General features: G+C 33.8%; 1 protein-coding gene across 1 annotated transcript in view; it reads right to left on the bottom strand.

The window, feature by feature from the left end:
• Positions 1 to 3,185: 3,185 nt before the first annotated feature.
• The window catches only part of MEGF9 (multiple EGF like domains 9), an 82,004-nt gene continuing 67,405 nt past the window's right edge, over positions 3,186 to 17,784 (bottom strand). Inside the window, exons 5-7 of the mRNA XM_006917132.3 lie at positions 10,382 to 10,525; positions 9,649 to 9,918; positions 3,186 to 7,877 (exon numbers count right to left, since the gene is read on the bottom strand). Of these exons, the coding sequence (XP_006917194.1) occupies positions 7,426 to 7,877; positions 9,649 to 9,918; positions 10,382 to 10,525 (866 nt within the window). The 3' untranslated portion in view covers positions 3,186 to 7,425. The remainder of the gene's footprint in view (positions 7,878 to 9,648; positions 9,919 to 10,381; positions 10,526 to 17,784) is intronic.

Below are 17,784 nucleotides of genomic sequence, written 5' to 3'. Positions count from 1 at the left end.
CCTGCTGAATTTATTTTTTTACCATTATAAAATAAAACGCAGTGGATTTGTTTCATTAGTATAGATATCACCAAGTTATGGTATTTCCTTCCAAACATTTCCTATGTGTATTTTTCCAACATAGTTGAACTCATATTGTATTCACCAGTTTATATCCTATTAAAATTTTTCACTACAAAATGTTACATATATACCAGAGTACACATGTGCATGTACACTCACACATCGTGTTTTTAAAAGGATACGATGAAAATGCATGTACATACACACTACTAAAGAACATTACCAATACTTCTGAAGTTATCTGTGCATCCCCCCTCCCTTCCGAAGTTATCTTTACTCTTGTATTAATCATTTCCTTGTTTTTCTTTATAGTTTTCCTACATATGTATGCATATTTAAGCAACATATTCCAGTTTCTATTTTTGGCCATTATATAAATTATATTGTATATATTCTCTATGATTCATTTTACTTGGCATTATGTTTTTGAGATTCATCTATATTGATGTATAGTTGTAATTCATTCATTTTCGACTACTGCATAAAATTCTGTTCAAAGTATACGGATAGACCACAGTTTATACATTCTTCTACTGACAATTGGGGTGTTTGAAATTATTTTGCTTTAACAAATGATGCTTCAATAAAGAATTTGAAATGTAGATAAAAGTTTCTCTAAACTATATATTAGAAGTGGGACTGTATGCATTTCTTCAAGAGATCCTGTTTTTCTTCACTTAATTTTGATGGTTATTAATCATTCTTCTTAATTCTTTTTAATGACTGTATGCTATCTCAACAAGATGTGGCACTAAGCCACATCCTCTTAGAAACACCTAGAGTTTGTCCCAATTTTTTTTAACTTTATACACAACTCTGGGGGCGGGGGAGATGACATTTTTGCACAGAAGTCTCTGCTTTTTAGGTCATTTCTTTACAAGAGAGTCCCAGAAGTGGACTTCTTATATCAAGGCCGTACTGATTTACATTTGATGGGAGGGTTGTTATTACTGAAATACACAAATTAATCCCCACCCATGTAGTTGTCAATCCTTTTGGGATCATAGATACTTTGTAGACTATGATTAAGAGTATGGACCTTTTTCTCCAGAAAGCACACACACACACAAATTGTTTGTATTCACAAAAAAAAAAACAGCATGATTTCAAGAGTTTCTCAGATCCTCTGAAGCCACTATGCTGACATCTCTGTTAATTTTACCCACTGAATATGATTTCTTATAATACTTCACTAAATAAATTCACATATCACCTCTCGTATGTATCTGTCAAGTACTTTTTGTTTTAAACCCCCATTTACTGAGCAGCCACAATGTGCCAGCACTACGCCAGGTACTAGAGATAGTAATGCTCTGGCTTCAAGGAATACACTGAGGAAGACATAAAATGACAAGTATATACAATAAAATAAATATGTGCAATAAGAGAAGTATTCATTAGACAAATGGAGATAGAATTAGGATTGATTAACTTTCTTTTGTCAAGGGGTTGTAAAGAATGAAGGAACATTCTCCGGGATGTGATAGATAGAAGAAACAGGACCAACAAAGGAAGAAAGACATCATACAGCTGGCATATATAAGAAGTTATATATGAGTTTAACATGGTTGGGTTAGAATGGCAGTGAACCTAAGGAAAGGCCAAGGCTCTTCCTGACTTGGGGCAGAGACTAAGAAAAACAACATTGTCGTATAAAAATTTAGCAGTTGGTCTGACAACACAAAGGAAACCACAAAAGGAGATTTCCTCCCAAACACTTCCTTTATTACCCAAACCTACTCTTACTACATACAAAGAAAATATTTTGCCGTTTTTTTCTGCAACTGTCTGAAGTTCAGCATTCAACCTACAAGATTTTTAAATCTACTTATTAACACAAGCAGGCAACACATTTTAAATTTAACATTTTCTGATGACTTTCATTTTGTAGGCGGGGGTATAAGAAAGCCTGTACAATAATTATGACAATTTCTTCATAAAATTGCCTTGAAAAACTAACAAATTTATGATTTTTTAACATTCACTGAGAATGTTGCTTTTCAGTTTATCAGTTAACACATACTATCATCTCATGAAAAACATTGTTTTGAATTTAGCTTAACTATTTTTTATGTAACCAAGCACAGTTGTTACTCTGAAGTTACTGATTCAATTATAATAAAGCATGTGTAATTTTTTAAAACATATACAACTTATACTATCAAAACTGAATACAGCCAATTTTTATAATGCAATCTTACTTGATAGACTTTTATCAAAAGCATTAAAAATATAAAAGTCATGTTTCTGACAATGTTTCCTCTTGCTGTGGTAAATTTGTAGATTTACTTTTTCTTAAAATTTTAATTTGCTTAGATTTCTGCCATGCTTATTCTGTTTCCTTAGAATAATACCCAATTCACATATATCATAGAACTACAGGTATAGGATATATATGTAAATATATGGTGGTATTATAAATATGAGGTGGGATTATAAAGTAATAAAACTTGTTTTCTTGTGTGACCTAGAAAATAAAAAATGGTTTTAAAGATTAAATATCAACAACTAAAGTTGAATAAACCAATTGAAGTTTATAAAAATCTCAGCACAAAGAAAGGCTTTAGTTTTTCTTCTTTTTCAAAGTATCCCTTGGATCTCTAAGTGGCATCCCATTAAACACCATTGAACTTTGTCAAAATAGAGGGTCTTCAACAGTACTTCAAAATAATAAAGGTGTATTCTCCTTACTAGTTATCTAATAAATACATAGAACTTGGTTGTGGCTCTTTGAATTTGTACTAAAGGAAATTTTTTACATGTATGAAAAATCCAAAAGGAGCAAGTGCTTTCTATAACATTTTCATGGAAATCCCAAGGATCACAGGCAAAAAGCAAAAGCACAAACAAGACTATATGTTAATATATGCCTTTTTCTTAAGGTATGCTGTTTTTGTTTTTGTTTTGTTTTGTTTTGTTTTAAGAGGGGGAATCTTCTTCATGGGGCAATTTTTCCTAAGTAGAAAACATTCTTTAAAGGAACTTCTTAAGAAGTATGGTCAGTAAATGAAGAGTTCAATGATTTTCATGAAGTGGTTTAAAAATAAATGATCTCTGATATATATTAAAAGACTTCCAACAACTCTGACCACATAAAAAAAGTAAAACAAATCTACAATAGGTACAAATTATATACATTTATTTTTTAATAATTTTAAATAACACTCTTGTATAAATTCTTTTATATATTCAAATCATACACAAATTTAGAAATGCATCATGAAGCCTAGTACAGCATATGTATGAGACACGTTTTTAAATTGGTTAGAATTTTAGTGACATAAATACAAGTTTAACACTTCAGAACCATTCCCTAATTGCTTGGGCTGAAATTTAATGTATTACAGAGTGCTTGTGCCCAGCATTAAAATTTAACTTTAAATCATTTACCTTTTGGACTTACTTAAATCTGAATCCCTGGGCTCACGTGCTGGGGCTACTGTCGCAGTCACTGCGTACGCACAAGTAGCAAGAAAGATTCCCAAATGTCTTTGAAAAACCATCATTCAACCACTGACATTTTGATGATCCATAACCTTTAGTCCATTTGGTATTATTTGACTTCTTCAGATGAATCAGTGTGTTCTTCCTGCTTTTCCCCTTGGCATAGTCACTGGCTCAGGGTTGAAAACTTGCACTGGCCTTCCAGTACTCTCCTGCACTTCACCGAACTCGTTTTAGATCCCAAACTCCTTACTATCAGCATCATAACAGACCAAAGGTTCTTCACGGATGAGGCCGGAAATGCTTTCCTTGCTCTAATAAGTTATATTGGGTTGTTTTTTACTTCTCCGAACTTTTGTCATTGAGCTTTCCTTGAGATGTGTCGATTCAGCTCCTACCCACATACCTCAAAATGTATGAGCCAGGAATATTCTTTACAAGTGGTGTTATGTTCACCATGTACCCTACAAGCAACATGGGAGCAAGGTGAATGATCTAATAACCCAATCCCAGCTGAGGCTCTCAGGAGGAAGTACTGTTGGTTTAGCTCTCTGCCGCCAAAATGGTACAAGGGCTAAATGTCCTGAAGGCATTCAGCTGACCCAAACAAACTCATGAGTCACCAAGTGTTTTTTTAATGGTCAATTTCCTGGGAATATATGGAGCTAGAAAGTGCCATATAATTTTATGCTTCTACGAATCCTCTCCCAAAATATCTCTCTCTTGCCTTCTATCTGCTTTGTTCTCCTATCTGAAAATTCAGGTATCCCTAGGAGTAACACAGTAAGTCCATAGGACTTTAGTATAAATGAGGTTTAGTTTTTATTATTTTCCTCTATAACTGGAGAAATTCCATTGAGAGACCTCTGGGAGCTAGAGCATGGAGGGAGGGAGGGAATAAGGGAGGACAGACATACCTAACAACACTACCTAGGGCATCTGTCAGAAATGCTTAAAGGCCTATTAAAATGAGTTAATGAAGATAAAAGTATCACTTAATACCTGTATCCTTCTCATTTATCAATAAGATTCACACTAGTCTTGTCTTATTTGAAAATAAACACATTTCTAATCTTTAGACAAAGACTATTCCAATATTAGTCTTCGTAAAGGACTGATGGGAGGAGCCTGGTGCTGAATGCCACAGTTCACGGGGGTCGTGCCTTTAGAAGAATGAATATTGTGTAATGCACTCCATACTGGTTTTCTCATCTGGTTTTGGTGGTAGATCACTTCGTGATTGATTATTTTAAAACAAAATTATTTCCACCAGCAAAAAGCAAAGGACACAAAATAACATTAATTTTCAAAATTTAAGTCCTTAATTTTTTTCAGCGGGAAAAATTAAAAACATGATCTTGGACTGTTTGCAAGTTTTTAAAGATAAACATTCTTTGTGATTGAATTTTTGTGATATCTTTTAAAGTCTGTTTCAAGGAATGGCCAAAATCTAAACTATTTGGCTTTGGTTCTTAGATCCCAATAAACAATCCTTCTTTCTCTGTTGGGTTAACTTTTGTTTAACAAATGTTTACTTCTCAGCATCTTAAATCCCTGGCTTTACAGGGGTGGTAATCTAGGGAAAAGGCAGGTAAGTACGCCACTTTGCACAGTTCCTTAAAATTGTGCAACACACAGCCTTGCACACACATAATTGACAGCTGCTAGGGAAAGCAGGTTTTCTCTCCCTGCTTGGAAGGGCTAGTTCACTTTAGTGAAGCACAAACTGGTGTTTTTACTTTCTTATCTCCTGGCTTCAGAGAGTTATCCTGTGTTCTTTCCACAAATTCCTTCGTAGCCATATGGCCCTAGATGGCACCTTGTACTTAGAACAATTAGAAGCATTTACAGATGGAACTCTTCCTCTCAGCCATCTGTGTCTGTGGCCAGGCAATTTCTGCATTAGCATATAGTTGAAAGTATATGTGCTTCAGAGTCCTAATTCCAAGCCTAATAATGATATATTGTGTAGCCTTGAACAAGACAGTTAACCTCATCTATAAAATGGGGATAACAATTACTCCCTCAGGGGCTACGATGAGGTTCGAAAGACACACATATGGAAAGATGCCTTGAAAGGGCTATAGAAATATTGGTTTATTTTAATACAATGTAACATAAAGTAATCTATATTCTCATGAGCAATGGCCAAGTATCCAAAGCACCTCAGGTTACCAGAAGTAGCTTATCTGCCTGTTCATCCTCCGGAGCATCATCTCCGAACCCTGAGAACAACTTAGTGGCCTCCTACAGAGGTACGGCCAAATTCCAGGTTTTTCTCTGGGGAAGTCAGGCCAAGTTGTCAACTTGGATTTCCTGGGTCTATTGATTTTTTCTTCCTACCACTTGACAGTTTGCTGTTTCCCCTAACACGTACCTATATTTGATTTCTGGCCACTTTTCCTGGCTTATTTAATCCAGAGTCTGTCAATATCATGATAGATGAGAGCAACAGCAGATGTTCTCTAAGAGAAAAGTGCATCTAAAAGCCAGGACTAACCATATCCACTCAACTATAATGCTACCCCTAACCGGACAAGAAGACAGAATGGTAAAACTGCAGAGAGATGGTACATGCCTCATGGCATATGAGTGATAGGCTATGTTTAAATGTAGGAGGTATTTTTCTATGGGCGGAGGGGGGGGGGCGAGAAGAAATATAAATATTTCACGGGCATGAAAACAGGGGACCCCAAGTGATATGATGGCTTTTCTTTTGGAACTAAAATATTCTAATTCCTTTGGAAGACTATCTTTTACATTTAAAAAACCCATTTTTAATGAGGATATGTTCTACATTAATCTATGTGAAATATATAGAGTAGCTAATGTCTAATTAGGTGAGTAGCATGGAGAGTGCAGCCCGTGTCCCAGCTTAATAATCATCCACTTCAAAATCTATTGCTTGAATCTATAATAAGTCAAAGAACACATAACTCTACTTTTAGATTGAGAAATGAAAAGAAAGATTAGAAACATTCAACCTCTTATAAATTTCAACAATGTCCAAAGAGGGACTAAAATGACTGATGCTCACCAGAGTCCCAGCTCTAGCCATATTGCCATCTATTTTACAGTATTTTTAACCAATCTGCATATTTCCTTTTTACAACGCCATCAACTGCTGTACAAATACATTCTAGATGATAAAATATGACGTGATTTTTTTTTACAAATAGATACAAATACAATGTTGACCGGATATGCTACATTTACTATATACACCTTATTTCCTAGAGGCAGGAATATTCCTTATTTCTAGACAATTTATCATTTACACTGAGACCCTAAGAAGAACTATCAGCTTCCTGTTCCCAGATGTTGCCTTCCTCTCTCTACCATTAGAAGTTTATCCTGTGCTATAATCCAAGCAAGAATCGTGGAACCCTTCTAAAGACCTTCTTGGAACTTTTCTGATCCTATTTTGGAAACAATCAAGATTGTTTATTGTGATACAGCCCCGACATCAGCTTTTCCTCAGTGTCTTTCAGTACAGTAAAACGAATACCATCCCTGACTCTCCTTTTAAAAAATGTGTTTCAGGAATGGAAATGAAGTCTTCCGGCAGTCCTCTCCCCCTCCACATCCATCATCCTGTTTCCGCTGGTTGAGTGGACACTCCTCAGGAGTCTATTTGAAGGTCAAAGTGGATTGGGGCTGCACTATGGGGTTTAGCCTTTCTCTACTCCCATGTGGTTTGGTACAAAAATATACTTTACTTCAAGTCCTTATTGACAGTGACTACTTCAGATCTTCACAGGAAAACTAAGAGGAATAGTATAAATACATTATGAATTTGTACCTGAAAATCTCAGATGCACTATATGCCTTTGCTTTCTCAGCAAAATCTACCCAGCTTTGTCTGGTCCAGAGACTGACACTGTCTTAGTGAGCACTGTGGAGAAGAGTTCTGGCTCCTCAGGCTTTGTAGTTGTGCATGGGTGTCGTCAGGGTCAGCTGCCCATTGGGAGCCACTTCATTGCCATCATCTTCCAACAATCCTGACACGTCTGCGTTGGGAATGCTGTCATGGTAGCTGCTGAAACTGATATTGTCTTCTTTCAGCTCGATGGTCCAAAACGGGGCATTGAGTTTCCGGTTTTGGTACTCCCGGTACATGTACACAGCCCCCACAAATCCCATCAGCAGCACCACCACAATGATAATGACAGTCAAAATGATGATGTTAAACTGGGTCCATGATACATCAGCTAAAGCTGACGTGCTGTTTTCAGCAGAGCTTACTGAAAAGATAGTTTGCAGGGTTGCGGGGGTAAAGGTACTATTTATAACAGGGGTGGGCACTGAGGTGGTCAAAGAGGCATTGGAAACCAAAATGGTAGAACCTTCAGGTGTTGGAACAATAACTTCTGAAAATAAAAACAGAGAATGAAATGTAAAAGACAAAATTATCTAGTTTTAAGAAACAATAAAAGAAATACATGGGAGTGGAAGTTGATATGGCATGTTGACATGATATTCTGCTTTAAGAGCATGCGTTAAAAATAAGTGTTAAAGAAATATAGTGAAAAGAATCAGGATCTAGAAGCTTTGATTATTACATCCGTGGTTGTTGTCTGAAATGTATACTATCTAAATTAAAATCTTTGTAAATACTCTAACGTTGGAATTTTCCATCCTTCTTTATTCTTGTGTAGATTCATATGAATTCCTGCAAAGGCAGTAAATATGTCACTAGTGAGCTCTAAATCACTTGGTTAAAAGTGGCAGGAATAGATGACAATCATTTGAACTAAAATAAGTTCAGCATGTCTGATGCCATTTCAAAAAGGTAAAATTCTCTTCAAAGGAGGCAAGAACAAAACAGGAAAATTGTATTTCTAGTTCTTCTGAATAACACAATTTAAATGTCCAAAGTTGATGTAGGCCAAGAGAAAAAAGACCCTCCTTTAATTGCACGTGTAGTAATTTTTCCTTTATGCAGATTATAACAATTTTATAATTAAGGTGCTATACTTTGTTCTTCTAGTGCAGCATAGTTTGGTGGAAATACCGGAGGCTCTAGAATCAAGTAGAACTGTGTGGTTACAGACAAGTCAGTCAATCTTTTTAAAACTGAGGTTCATCTATAAATGGGGATAATATCTACTTTGCAAAGTTCTTGGGAAAGGTTAAATGAGATAACATACTATATAACATTATCATATTTAATGTTTACAGTGCTTGGCACATAGTAGTCACTCAATAAAATAATTATTATCATTATAATTCATCATCACAGTCAGCCACATCAGTCTATGCCTCTAAAAAGAGGCATGTTTTATGTTATTTAATCTAATAAGAAAAATCATCACAGGCCTGTCAGTCTCAGAATGAGAACGATAACTGAGTGACAGGATCTCCAGTCTAGTGATAGGGTTCAATCTGAGTCTTTTAGCCTTGATCACAAATGAATAAAGATATCAAGAAAATGGCAAAAGGATGACACTTGCCACAGACCAACTTTCCATTAGACCAATATTCAGCATCTGTCAGAATATCAAAGAGTGGTTTATAGAAGAACATGGTCTAATTTCTCTGTGACCTAATAAAGCCTGAATTTGCCCTGAATTTCTAATCATTAATTCATATCTAAACTCTTACTGAACCTCTCTGTAAGGAACATTTTGCCATATTAATAACTTTTTCTTTTAAAAATCAAAAGGAATATTATTACTATTTCCTCTATCACGAATGGTAAAACTTAGGCCCAAAGTTAGGACAGATGCTAGAATGAACTCTTGTTTCTCAGCTGGAACTTCTAACCAGATTACAGTTCCTACTTTAAAAGACCTTTGGTGATCACTGGAGGTGATGAGAATACAGGAAGTAAAGGATAAAAAAAAATGATAGAACTTTTAAATTATTAACATAAAAATAAAAATAGATGAAGAGAAAATGTGAGAACACTGTAATGACTCTGTCTTGGTCCTCAAATCTCTGGAGTTGACTTTGGAGTATCAGGAGAGCAGCAGGTATGGAAGGAAATCTTTTTAGGCAAATATCTATCAAAATTCAAAATCTATTTCCAGAAAACTCCTCTGGTGGGATTGGAAGGTTTTACAAAGATAAAAGTAGCTGTCCTGAAATTTTCAATGCTAGGCTTAGATATTAAATTTACAACCTTAGGTGAAGTTTTACCTTTCTTGATGCAATTTTCTTCGAGGTCTCGAACGTAACCTTCTAGGCAGTTCTCACACCAAAACCCAGTGGTGTTATGGAGGCAGTTGATACATTCACCACTCTCAGGCTTGCAAATCTTTGGAGTTTTAATTGAGTCCACGTGGCCATGACATTGGCACTTAATACAGATGCTGTCATAATTGTAATAGCTGTTTGCACACTTATTGCAGTTCTGGCCTGTGTAACCATCTTTACACTGGACACATTTAGGTTCCGATTCACCCAATTCTAAAACAGAGAGAATACCGAAATGATTTAATACAGTCTCAAGCTACAATTGAAAATGAAAAACATCTACTAGTACTCAAAAAGGTTCATAAGCCCTCCGTACTATCTCCCCTCAAACTTAAGAGACACATGCAATCAAACAAATAAACACTTTGTTAATTGTACAGTTTACTTTGAGAAAAGAAATATGCTTATATAAATTGCAATGGACAGGCATTCATAATTTTTCTATCTCTTCCTCTTTAGTCATGACAAAGTAAAAAATGGTTTCAACAAAAACTCAAGTCTCATTTCTTATGTGTAATTGGATTTGATTGCAAATTCCTAGAAAGGAAACCCTTTGCTGTTTTTATAACACCTTTTCACCTAAAGCATCCATAACTTTATCAACACACTTTATATTTATTGATAACTGATTCATTGATTTTTCCTCTAAAAATGAAGATTTAGAGAAAGGCCTTACTTATGATACAACTGCCTGTAGATGTCACTGCTGAACAAGGGCAGCGAAGACATTCTTTAGTGGCACCAGGACTCTGATAAAATCCTTCTTTGCATTCTTCGCAGTGATCCCCTTTGCTATTTTCCTGGCAGTTTAAACAAGCACCTAAAAGAAGCAAATTATTTTAAGAAGTTCAAGATTTATTCTGAAAGCACTTTAACTTTATATAAATCATACCTGCAAACAAAAGACCTTAAGAGTCGACCAGAAAAAGCTATCCAATAGGGATTAGAGTTCAGTTTCTACACCATCTTATTTCTATACTGGCCAGGTCTATAAATTTGGTGTCCCCTACTAGAATGTCAACTCTTTAGGAAAAGGCTGGGTGCCTGAGTAAAGTTGCAGTAAGCCCTGTTGATTGATTGACTTCAGACTGAAAGCCAGCCAACTATTTGCAAAGAAAAATAAAAACAAGCTAAAGATCTATTAAAAGAAAATAGATAAATCGTACAATTTTGATCATTGAGATAGTGGAGTTACATAAGTGAACTAAACCTGTAGGTATGAACATGCATAAATCTTAACGTTGGTTGAAAAAGCAAATCGCAAAATGATACATATAGGAGAGAACTTATTTGGTAAAATTTTAAGAACCACACTAAACAGTACTAAGCAAATAGATTCTGAATACACTGAACAGATGGATACATGTATATGTAGTAGAAATTAAGTGTAGATTGAGAGGGTATAGGTGAATTTTATACTCTGCTTGTCTCTATGGAGAGCAGGAGAAAAATGAAACTAGGGAAGAAAACAGAAAGGACTTCAACTTTATTTGAAATTTTCTATTTCAAACATATAACTATATACACATATGCATAAATATTAAGCTGAATACCAAAATGTTAATATTTATTAATTCTAGGTGTGGGTACATGGATATTTATTATATCATTTTCCATACACTTTTATATTTAAAAATTCGAAATAAAAATGAAAACAATTAATTAAGAAAGAAAGTGAAAGGAAAGGAGGCAAGCAAAGTTATATGTTTTATAATCACACTCCTTTGGTACCCTATTAGTAAGGATATCTACAGGCACTGAAGCAGGATAACATGTGAAAATGGGAAATAAAAAGTGCAGTGGAATTTTCATTCTATCTTCCGGGGATGACAGAGATTCAAAGAGACACTCAGGACTACTATCACAGAAATAAGTGAGTAAACTCAACATATAAATGTAGGAATACAATAAAATTTTACTTGATAAGCTAAATACAGTTCAAAACTACATATGGTATAAAACGATTCATAAACAGTTTGATTGATTTTCCTTACTAGTGAAATATTTGCAAAAAAGAGAAGAGAGAATATGGTTGTGAAACAAAATAGTCTGACAACTGCAGCAAGATCTGAAAAACCAAAAGAATGAAAATGTTATTAATATACATGTCAAATCTCAATTCTTTTATTGATGTATAATTGACATATAATATCTAATTAGTTTCGGATGTATATCACAATGATTTGATACTTATGATCCCCATGACAAGTCTAGTGACCATCCATCATCATACAAAATTATTACAATATTATTAACTATATTCCTATGCTGTACATTACATCTTCATGACTTATTTATTTTACAACTAGAAGTTTGTACCTATTAATCCCCTTCACCTATTTCATCCACTCCTTAAGATCCCCCCTCTGGTAACCACCAGTTTATTTCCTGTTTCTATGAGTTTGTTTCTGTTTTGTTTGTTCATGTGTTTTATATATATACATATATAATGTATATGTATATATATGTATATGTATATATGTATATGTAGATATACACACACATATATATGTATAAGAACCACACTAAACTTTATATATATATAAATACTACATATAAGTGAAATCATATGGTATTTGTCTTTCTCTATCTGACTTATTTCATTAAGCATAATACTCTCCAGGCCCATCCATGTTGTTGCAAAAGACAAGATTTCATACTTTTTTTTATGACTGAGTAATATTATAATTTATATATATAACACATCTTTCTATACTATTCATCTATCAATAAACACTTAGGTTGCTTCCATACATGACTATTGTAAATAATGCTGCAATAAACATAGGGGTGCATATATTTCTTCAAATTAGTGTTTTTGTATTCTTTGGATAAATACCCAGAAGTGGAATTGCTGGATTGTATGACAGTTCTAATTTTAATTTGTTGAAGAACCGCCATACTATTTTCCATAGTGACTGCACCATTTTACAATCCCATCGACAGTGTATGAGGATTCCCCTTTCTCCACATCCTTACCAACACTTGTTATTTTTTGTCTTTTTGATAAGAGCCATTCTGACAGGTATGAAGTAATTGTAATTTTGATTTGCATTTCCCTGATGATTAGTAATGATGAACATCTTATCATGTGCCTGTTGGCCATCTGGAAATCTCTGGGAAAATGTCTACTCGAGACCTCTGCCCATTTTTTAATCTTTTTTTAAAATATAAGTTGTTTAAATTCTTTGTATAGTTTAGACATTAATCCCTCATCAAATGTATGATTTGCAAATATTTTCTCCCATTCAGTAGATTGTCTTTTTGTTTTGTTGATGGTTTCCTTCACTGAGTAAAAGCTTTCTAGTTTGACATAATCCTATTAGTTAAATTTTGCTTTTGTTGCCCTTGCCTAAATTGACTGGTCTAAAAAAATATTACTAAGACTGATGTCAAATACGCTACTGCCTGTGTTTTCTTCTAGGAGTTATATAGTTTCAGGTCTTATATTCAAGTCTTTAATACATTTTGAATTTATTTTTGTATATGGTGTAAGATAGTGGTCCAGTTTCATTCTTTTACATGTAGCTGTCCAGTTTTCCCAACACCATTTATTGAAGAGACTTTTTTCTCAATTGTATATTCTTGCCTCCTTTGATACAGATCAATTGAACATTTATGTGTGGCTTTATTTCTGGGCTCTCTATTCTCTTACATTGATCTATATGTCTAGTTTCATGCCAGTACCATATTGTTTTGATTACAATAGCTTCGTAGTTTGAAATAAGGGAACAGGATGCTTCTATTTTTGTTCTTCTTTCTCGAAATTGGCTATTCAAAGTTTTTTGTGTTTCCATATAAATTTTAAGATTCTTTGTTCCAGTTCTGTGAAAAATGCCATTGGTATTTTGATAAGGATTGCATTAAATATGTACATTGCTTTGGGTACTATAGACATTTTAATGATATTAATTCTTCCAATCCATGAGCACAATATATCTTTCCACTTATTTGTGTCAACTTCAATTTCTTTCAGCAATTTTTTTTAGTTTTCAGAGTACAGGTCTTTCATCTAGTTGGCTAAATTTACTCCTTATTTTATTTTTTTGATGCAATTGTAAATGGGATTTTTTCTTAATATCTCTTTCTGATAGCTAATTAGTAATTGATTTCTGTATATAAATTTTATATCCTGTGACTTTACTGAACACTTATTAGTTCTAATAGTTTTTCATGACATCTTTAGGGTTTTCTATCTATAGTATCATGTCATCTGCAAATAGAGACAGTTTTACTTCTTCTTTTCCTTTCCAACTTGTATATCTGTTTTTATAGGAAGCACATGTTTTTTCACAGTCTTCTAGTTCCTGGAAAAATTATAGGCCAGAACACTGTAGAGGTAAATATTCATCATTAACCACCACGGGGTAAACCAAACACATAACAAACTATATTAATGATAAAACTAAACTAACAGTAGTTCATAATTAAAAAGACAGAATGGCAGCCACTGGAACTCAGGAGGAGATCCACCAACCCTAATGAAACCCTGATGACCAAGTGTCTTTCCCCCAAATCGCCAGAAATCCAACTGTCTTTAAGTGCACATGTGCAACAGGCACTTTGCTCAGTGGCCAAGAGTTTTGTAGCAGTCAGTCATCCATAACTTCTGAATTTAATTAAGCTCGTATGCCTTTTATTTACTTTTCTTGCCCAATTGCTGTGGCTAGGACTTCCAATACTATGTTGAATAAAAAGAGCACGAGATGGCATCCTTGTCTTGTTCCTGATCTTAGAAGTAAAGCTTCCAGCTTTTCACCATTGAGTATGATGTTAGCTGTGGGTTTATCATATGTCGCCTTTGTTAAATTTTGTCAAATGCTTTTTCTGTATCTATTGAGATGATTATATGATTTTTATCTTTCATTTTGTTAATTTGGTTTATCACACTGATTGATTTGCAGATGCTGAACCATGCCTGCAACCCTGAAATAAATCCCACTTGATCATAGTGTATGATCTTTTTAATGTATTTTTAATGTAAATTTGACCCTCAAAATATGTATATATATTTGTGTGTTTAATAAACAATAAATTTTTTTATAGGAGCCTAATTTTCCATTGTATATATGTACCACAGCTTCTTTATCCAATCACCTATTGTAAGACGCTTCAGTTGCTTCCATGTCCTGGCCACCCTAATTAATGCTGCTATGAACATCAGTGTGTATATATCTTTTCAGATAAATGTTTTCAGATTTGGGGGGTAAATATCCAGTAGAAGGATTGCTGAATAGTGTGGTAGTTCAATTCTTAGTTTTTTGAGAAAGCGCCATACTGTTCTCCACAGTAAATGTACCAATTTGCAGTCCCACCAGCAGTGTATGAGGGTTCCTTTTTCTCCACGTCCTCTCCAACACTTATTACTTGTCCTGTTGATAACAGCCATTCCAACAGGTGTGAGATAGCATCTCATTGTGGTTTTGATTTGCATTTCCCTAATAACTAGTGAAATTGAGTATCCTTTCATATGTCTGTTGATCATTTGTATGTCTTCATGTTGAGGTCCTCTGCCCATTTTTAAATTGGATTGCTTGTTTTTCTGTTGTTATTGAGTTGTATGAGTTCTTTGTATATCTTGGATATTAGGTCCTTATTGGAGGCATTGTTTGCAAATATATTCTCCTATTTGGATAGCTGCCTCTTTGCCTTGTTGATGGTTTCTTTTACTGAGCAGAAAGCTTTTCAGTTTGATATAGTCCCATTCACTTATTTTTGCTTTTACTTCCTTGGCCTTTGAGGTCAAATTCATAAAATCCTCTTTAAGTCCAAGGTCCATGATTTTAGTACCTATGTTTTCTTCTATGCAATTTATTGTTTCAGGTCTTATATTCTGGTCCTTAATCCATTTTGAGTTAATTTTGGTGCGTGGTGATGGACAATAATATTTGGTTTGCTAATATTTTGTTGAGCATTTTTGCATCTATGCTCATCAGGGATATTATATTGACCTGTAATTTTGTGTGCGAATGTGACTACTTTATCTAGTTTTGGTATCAGGGTAATGCTAGAGTTTGGAAGTGTTCTTTCTTCTTCAATTTTTTGTAATAATTTGTGAAGGAAAGGTAGGTTTTAACTCTTCTTTAAATGTTTGGTAGAATCCACTTATAAAGCTGTCTGGTCCCAGAGTTTGGTTTTTTAGGAGTTTTTAATTTACTGACTCAATTTCATTACTTGTAATCTGTCTATTCAGGTTTTCTATTTCTTCATAATTCAGTCTTGCAAGGTTGTCTGTTTCTAGGAATTTATCAAGTTCTTCAATTTTTCCAATCAAATTTTAGTTAAGGAATTAAAGCAGAATTCCCTAAAACTTCATGAACTTATTGGGAAAGACATTCTCAAAAGTTTATTATCTGAACACTTTGAATTAAATCAAACTTGCATGTAAATATTGTCACTTAAAAAATCATAATTCTTTACGCCTGATCATGTTAATGATATTTTTCACATATATAACAAATAGTGATAAATTTAGCATACAGTGATAAATACTTAAAGTACTCATTTCCTTCCAGAAACTCTTATATTTTTATCCCACTTTAGACATGTATCTTTGTGACAATACAAATTGCTGAAAAACGTACTAGCACACTCCAGATTTTGACTCTAAAAATAAAATAATCTCAAATGTCAAAGTATTCTGCAGGTTGGAAAAGTCAAAACCTACATCATGTATAAAATTTGCTTACCTGCTCTCTTCCTATTAAAAATGTCCAATGGAAATAATTTTTAAGAAAAAGTTCAGATAGTCTTAAACTTTAGTATAAAAATATCTCAAAAAAATTTAACAGTTGTAACAGAATATGGACATTTGGGGCAACATGTAGTCAAATAACATGCCATTTGCAATGTGGCAAAAAAAGGTCATGTTGCTACTCTTATTAAAAAATGGTAAATATATACTTTTAATACTTTGCTCCTACAGTGCTACTGGGCCTACATGCTTATTATTTGGGGGCTTTTTACTATTCTAAATAACACTCCAAACCTCTATCTTTGTGCTTATCACAATATAACTTCACTCTCTTAAATCATTTATATTAGAATATTTAAAGTTTTTTCCAGAAAGATTTCTTATTTTTAGTTATTTCGAGACATACTCTGCAATGAGAAGTTAATAAGAAAAAAAGACCTTTACATGGTAAATATGTTATCTCAAAAGTAAAGATGAAAATAAGTATAACAATAAGACTTATCTGTTCTTAAAAGCTGATCACTCTACATTGCTTTAAAACTACCATGCACCTGAAACACGGCTATAGAGAAAGAAAATTAATGTACTAAAGACAGACCGGACATAAATGCACCAGGATGCTAACAATAGTCGTGAGGAGCAACAGTCTTTTCACCGTTCTTTTTTTCCTTCTAATTTTCAAATTGTCTCTGGTATGCATGTATCATTTTCACTTTTATTGTCTTGATTTTTTTTCTAATTACAAAACTAATACATTGTAAAATATATCACACATATTGTAAAATATTTCAAAAACTCAAGCAATTTTAAAATACTTCATATAGGAACTTGAAAATTGATTTTTATAATAAAAGTAAAGATCACTACCATTAAAATCCATGTACTATAAGAACTAATAATGTGAATTTATTTTTCTAACAGCTTATAACTCCTCTGTGTGAGGCAACGCAACATAAGAAAAATGGTATAGGAATTAACGTCTGATCTGAGTTTCACTCCTAGCTGAACCTTTTACCAGCTATGTGACCTTCAGCAAATAGCTTCTCTGAGTCTCACTTTTTTAATCTTTTAAATAGGATAATAATTCCTTGGCTAATGACTTACTGTAGTATAAATATTTCAAAGGGTAAAAGACTATTCCACAGGATAGCTTTTCTCTTTATGCTTCAGTTTCCTCATCTATAAATTTAGAAAGCTGAACTAGATGAGACCTAAGTTCCCTTTAAAATTGAAAATTTGAGGATCCTTCTTTTATGATACTTAAAAATTAGCTGAAATTTAACTTTGTTCATTATGTTCTGCCTGGAACCATCCAAATATAATAATACTGTCTTAAAATTCACATTCTTTTTGCTGAGCTATGGCCAAAGGAAAGGATCACCCAC

This window comes from Pteropus alecto, unplaced genomic scaffold (genome assembly GCF_000325575.1).
Source record: "Pteropus alecto unplaced genomic scaffold, ASM32557v1 scaffold226, whole genome shotgun sequence".
Classification (NCBI taxonomy): Eukaryota; Metazoa; Chordata; class Mammalia; order Chiroptera; family Pteropodidae; genus Pteropus; species Pteropus alecto.
This window is presented reverse-complemented; position numbering and strand designations above follow the sequence as displayed.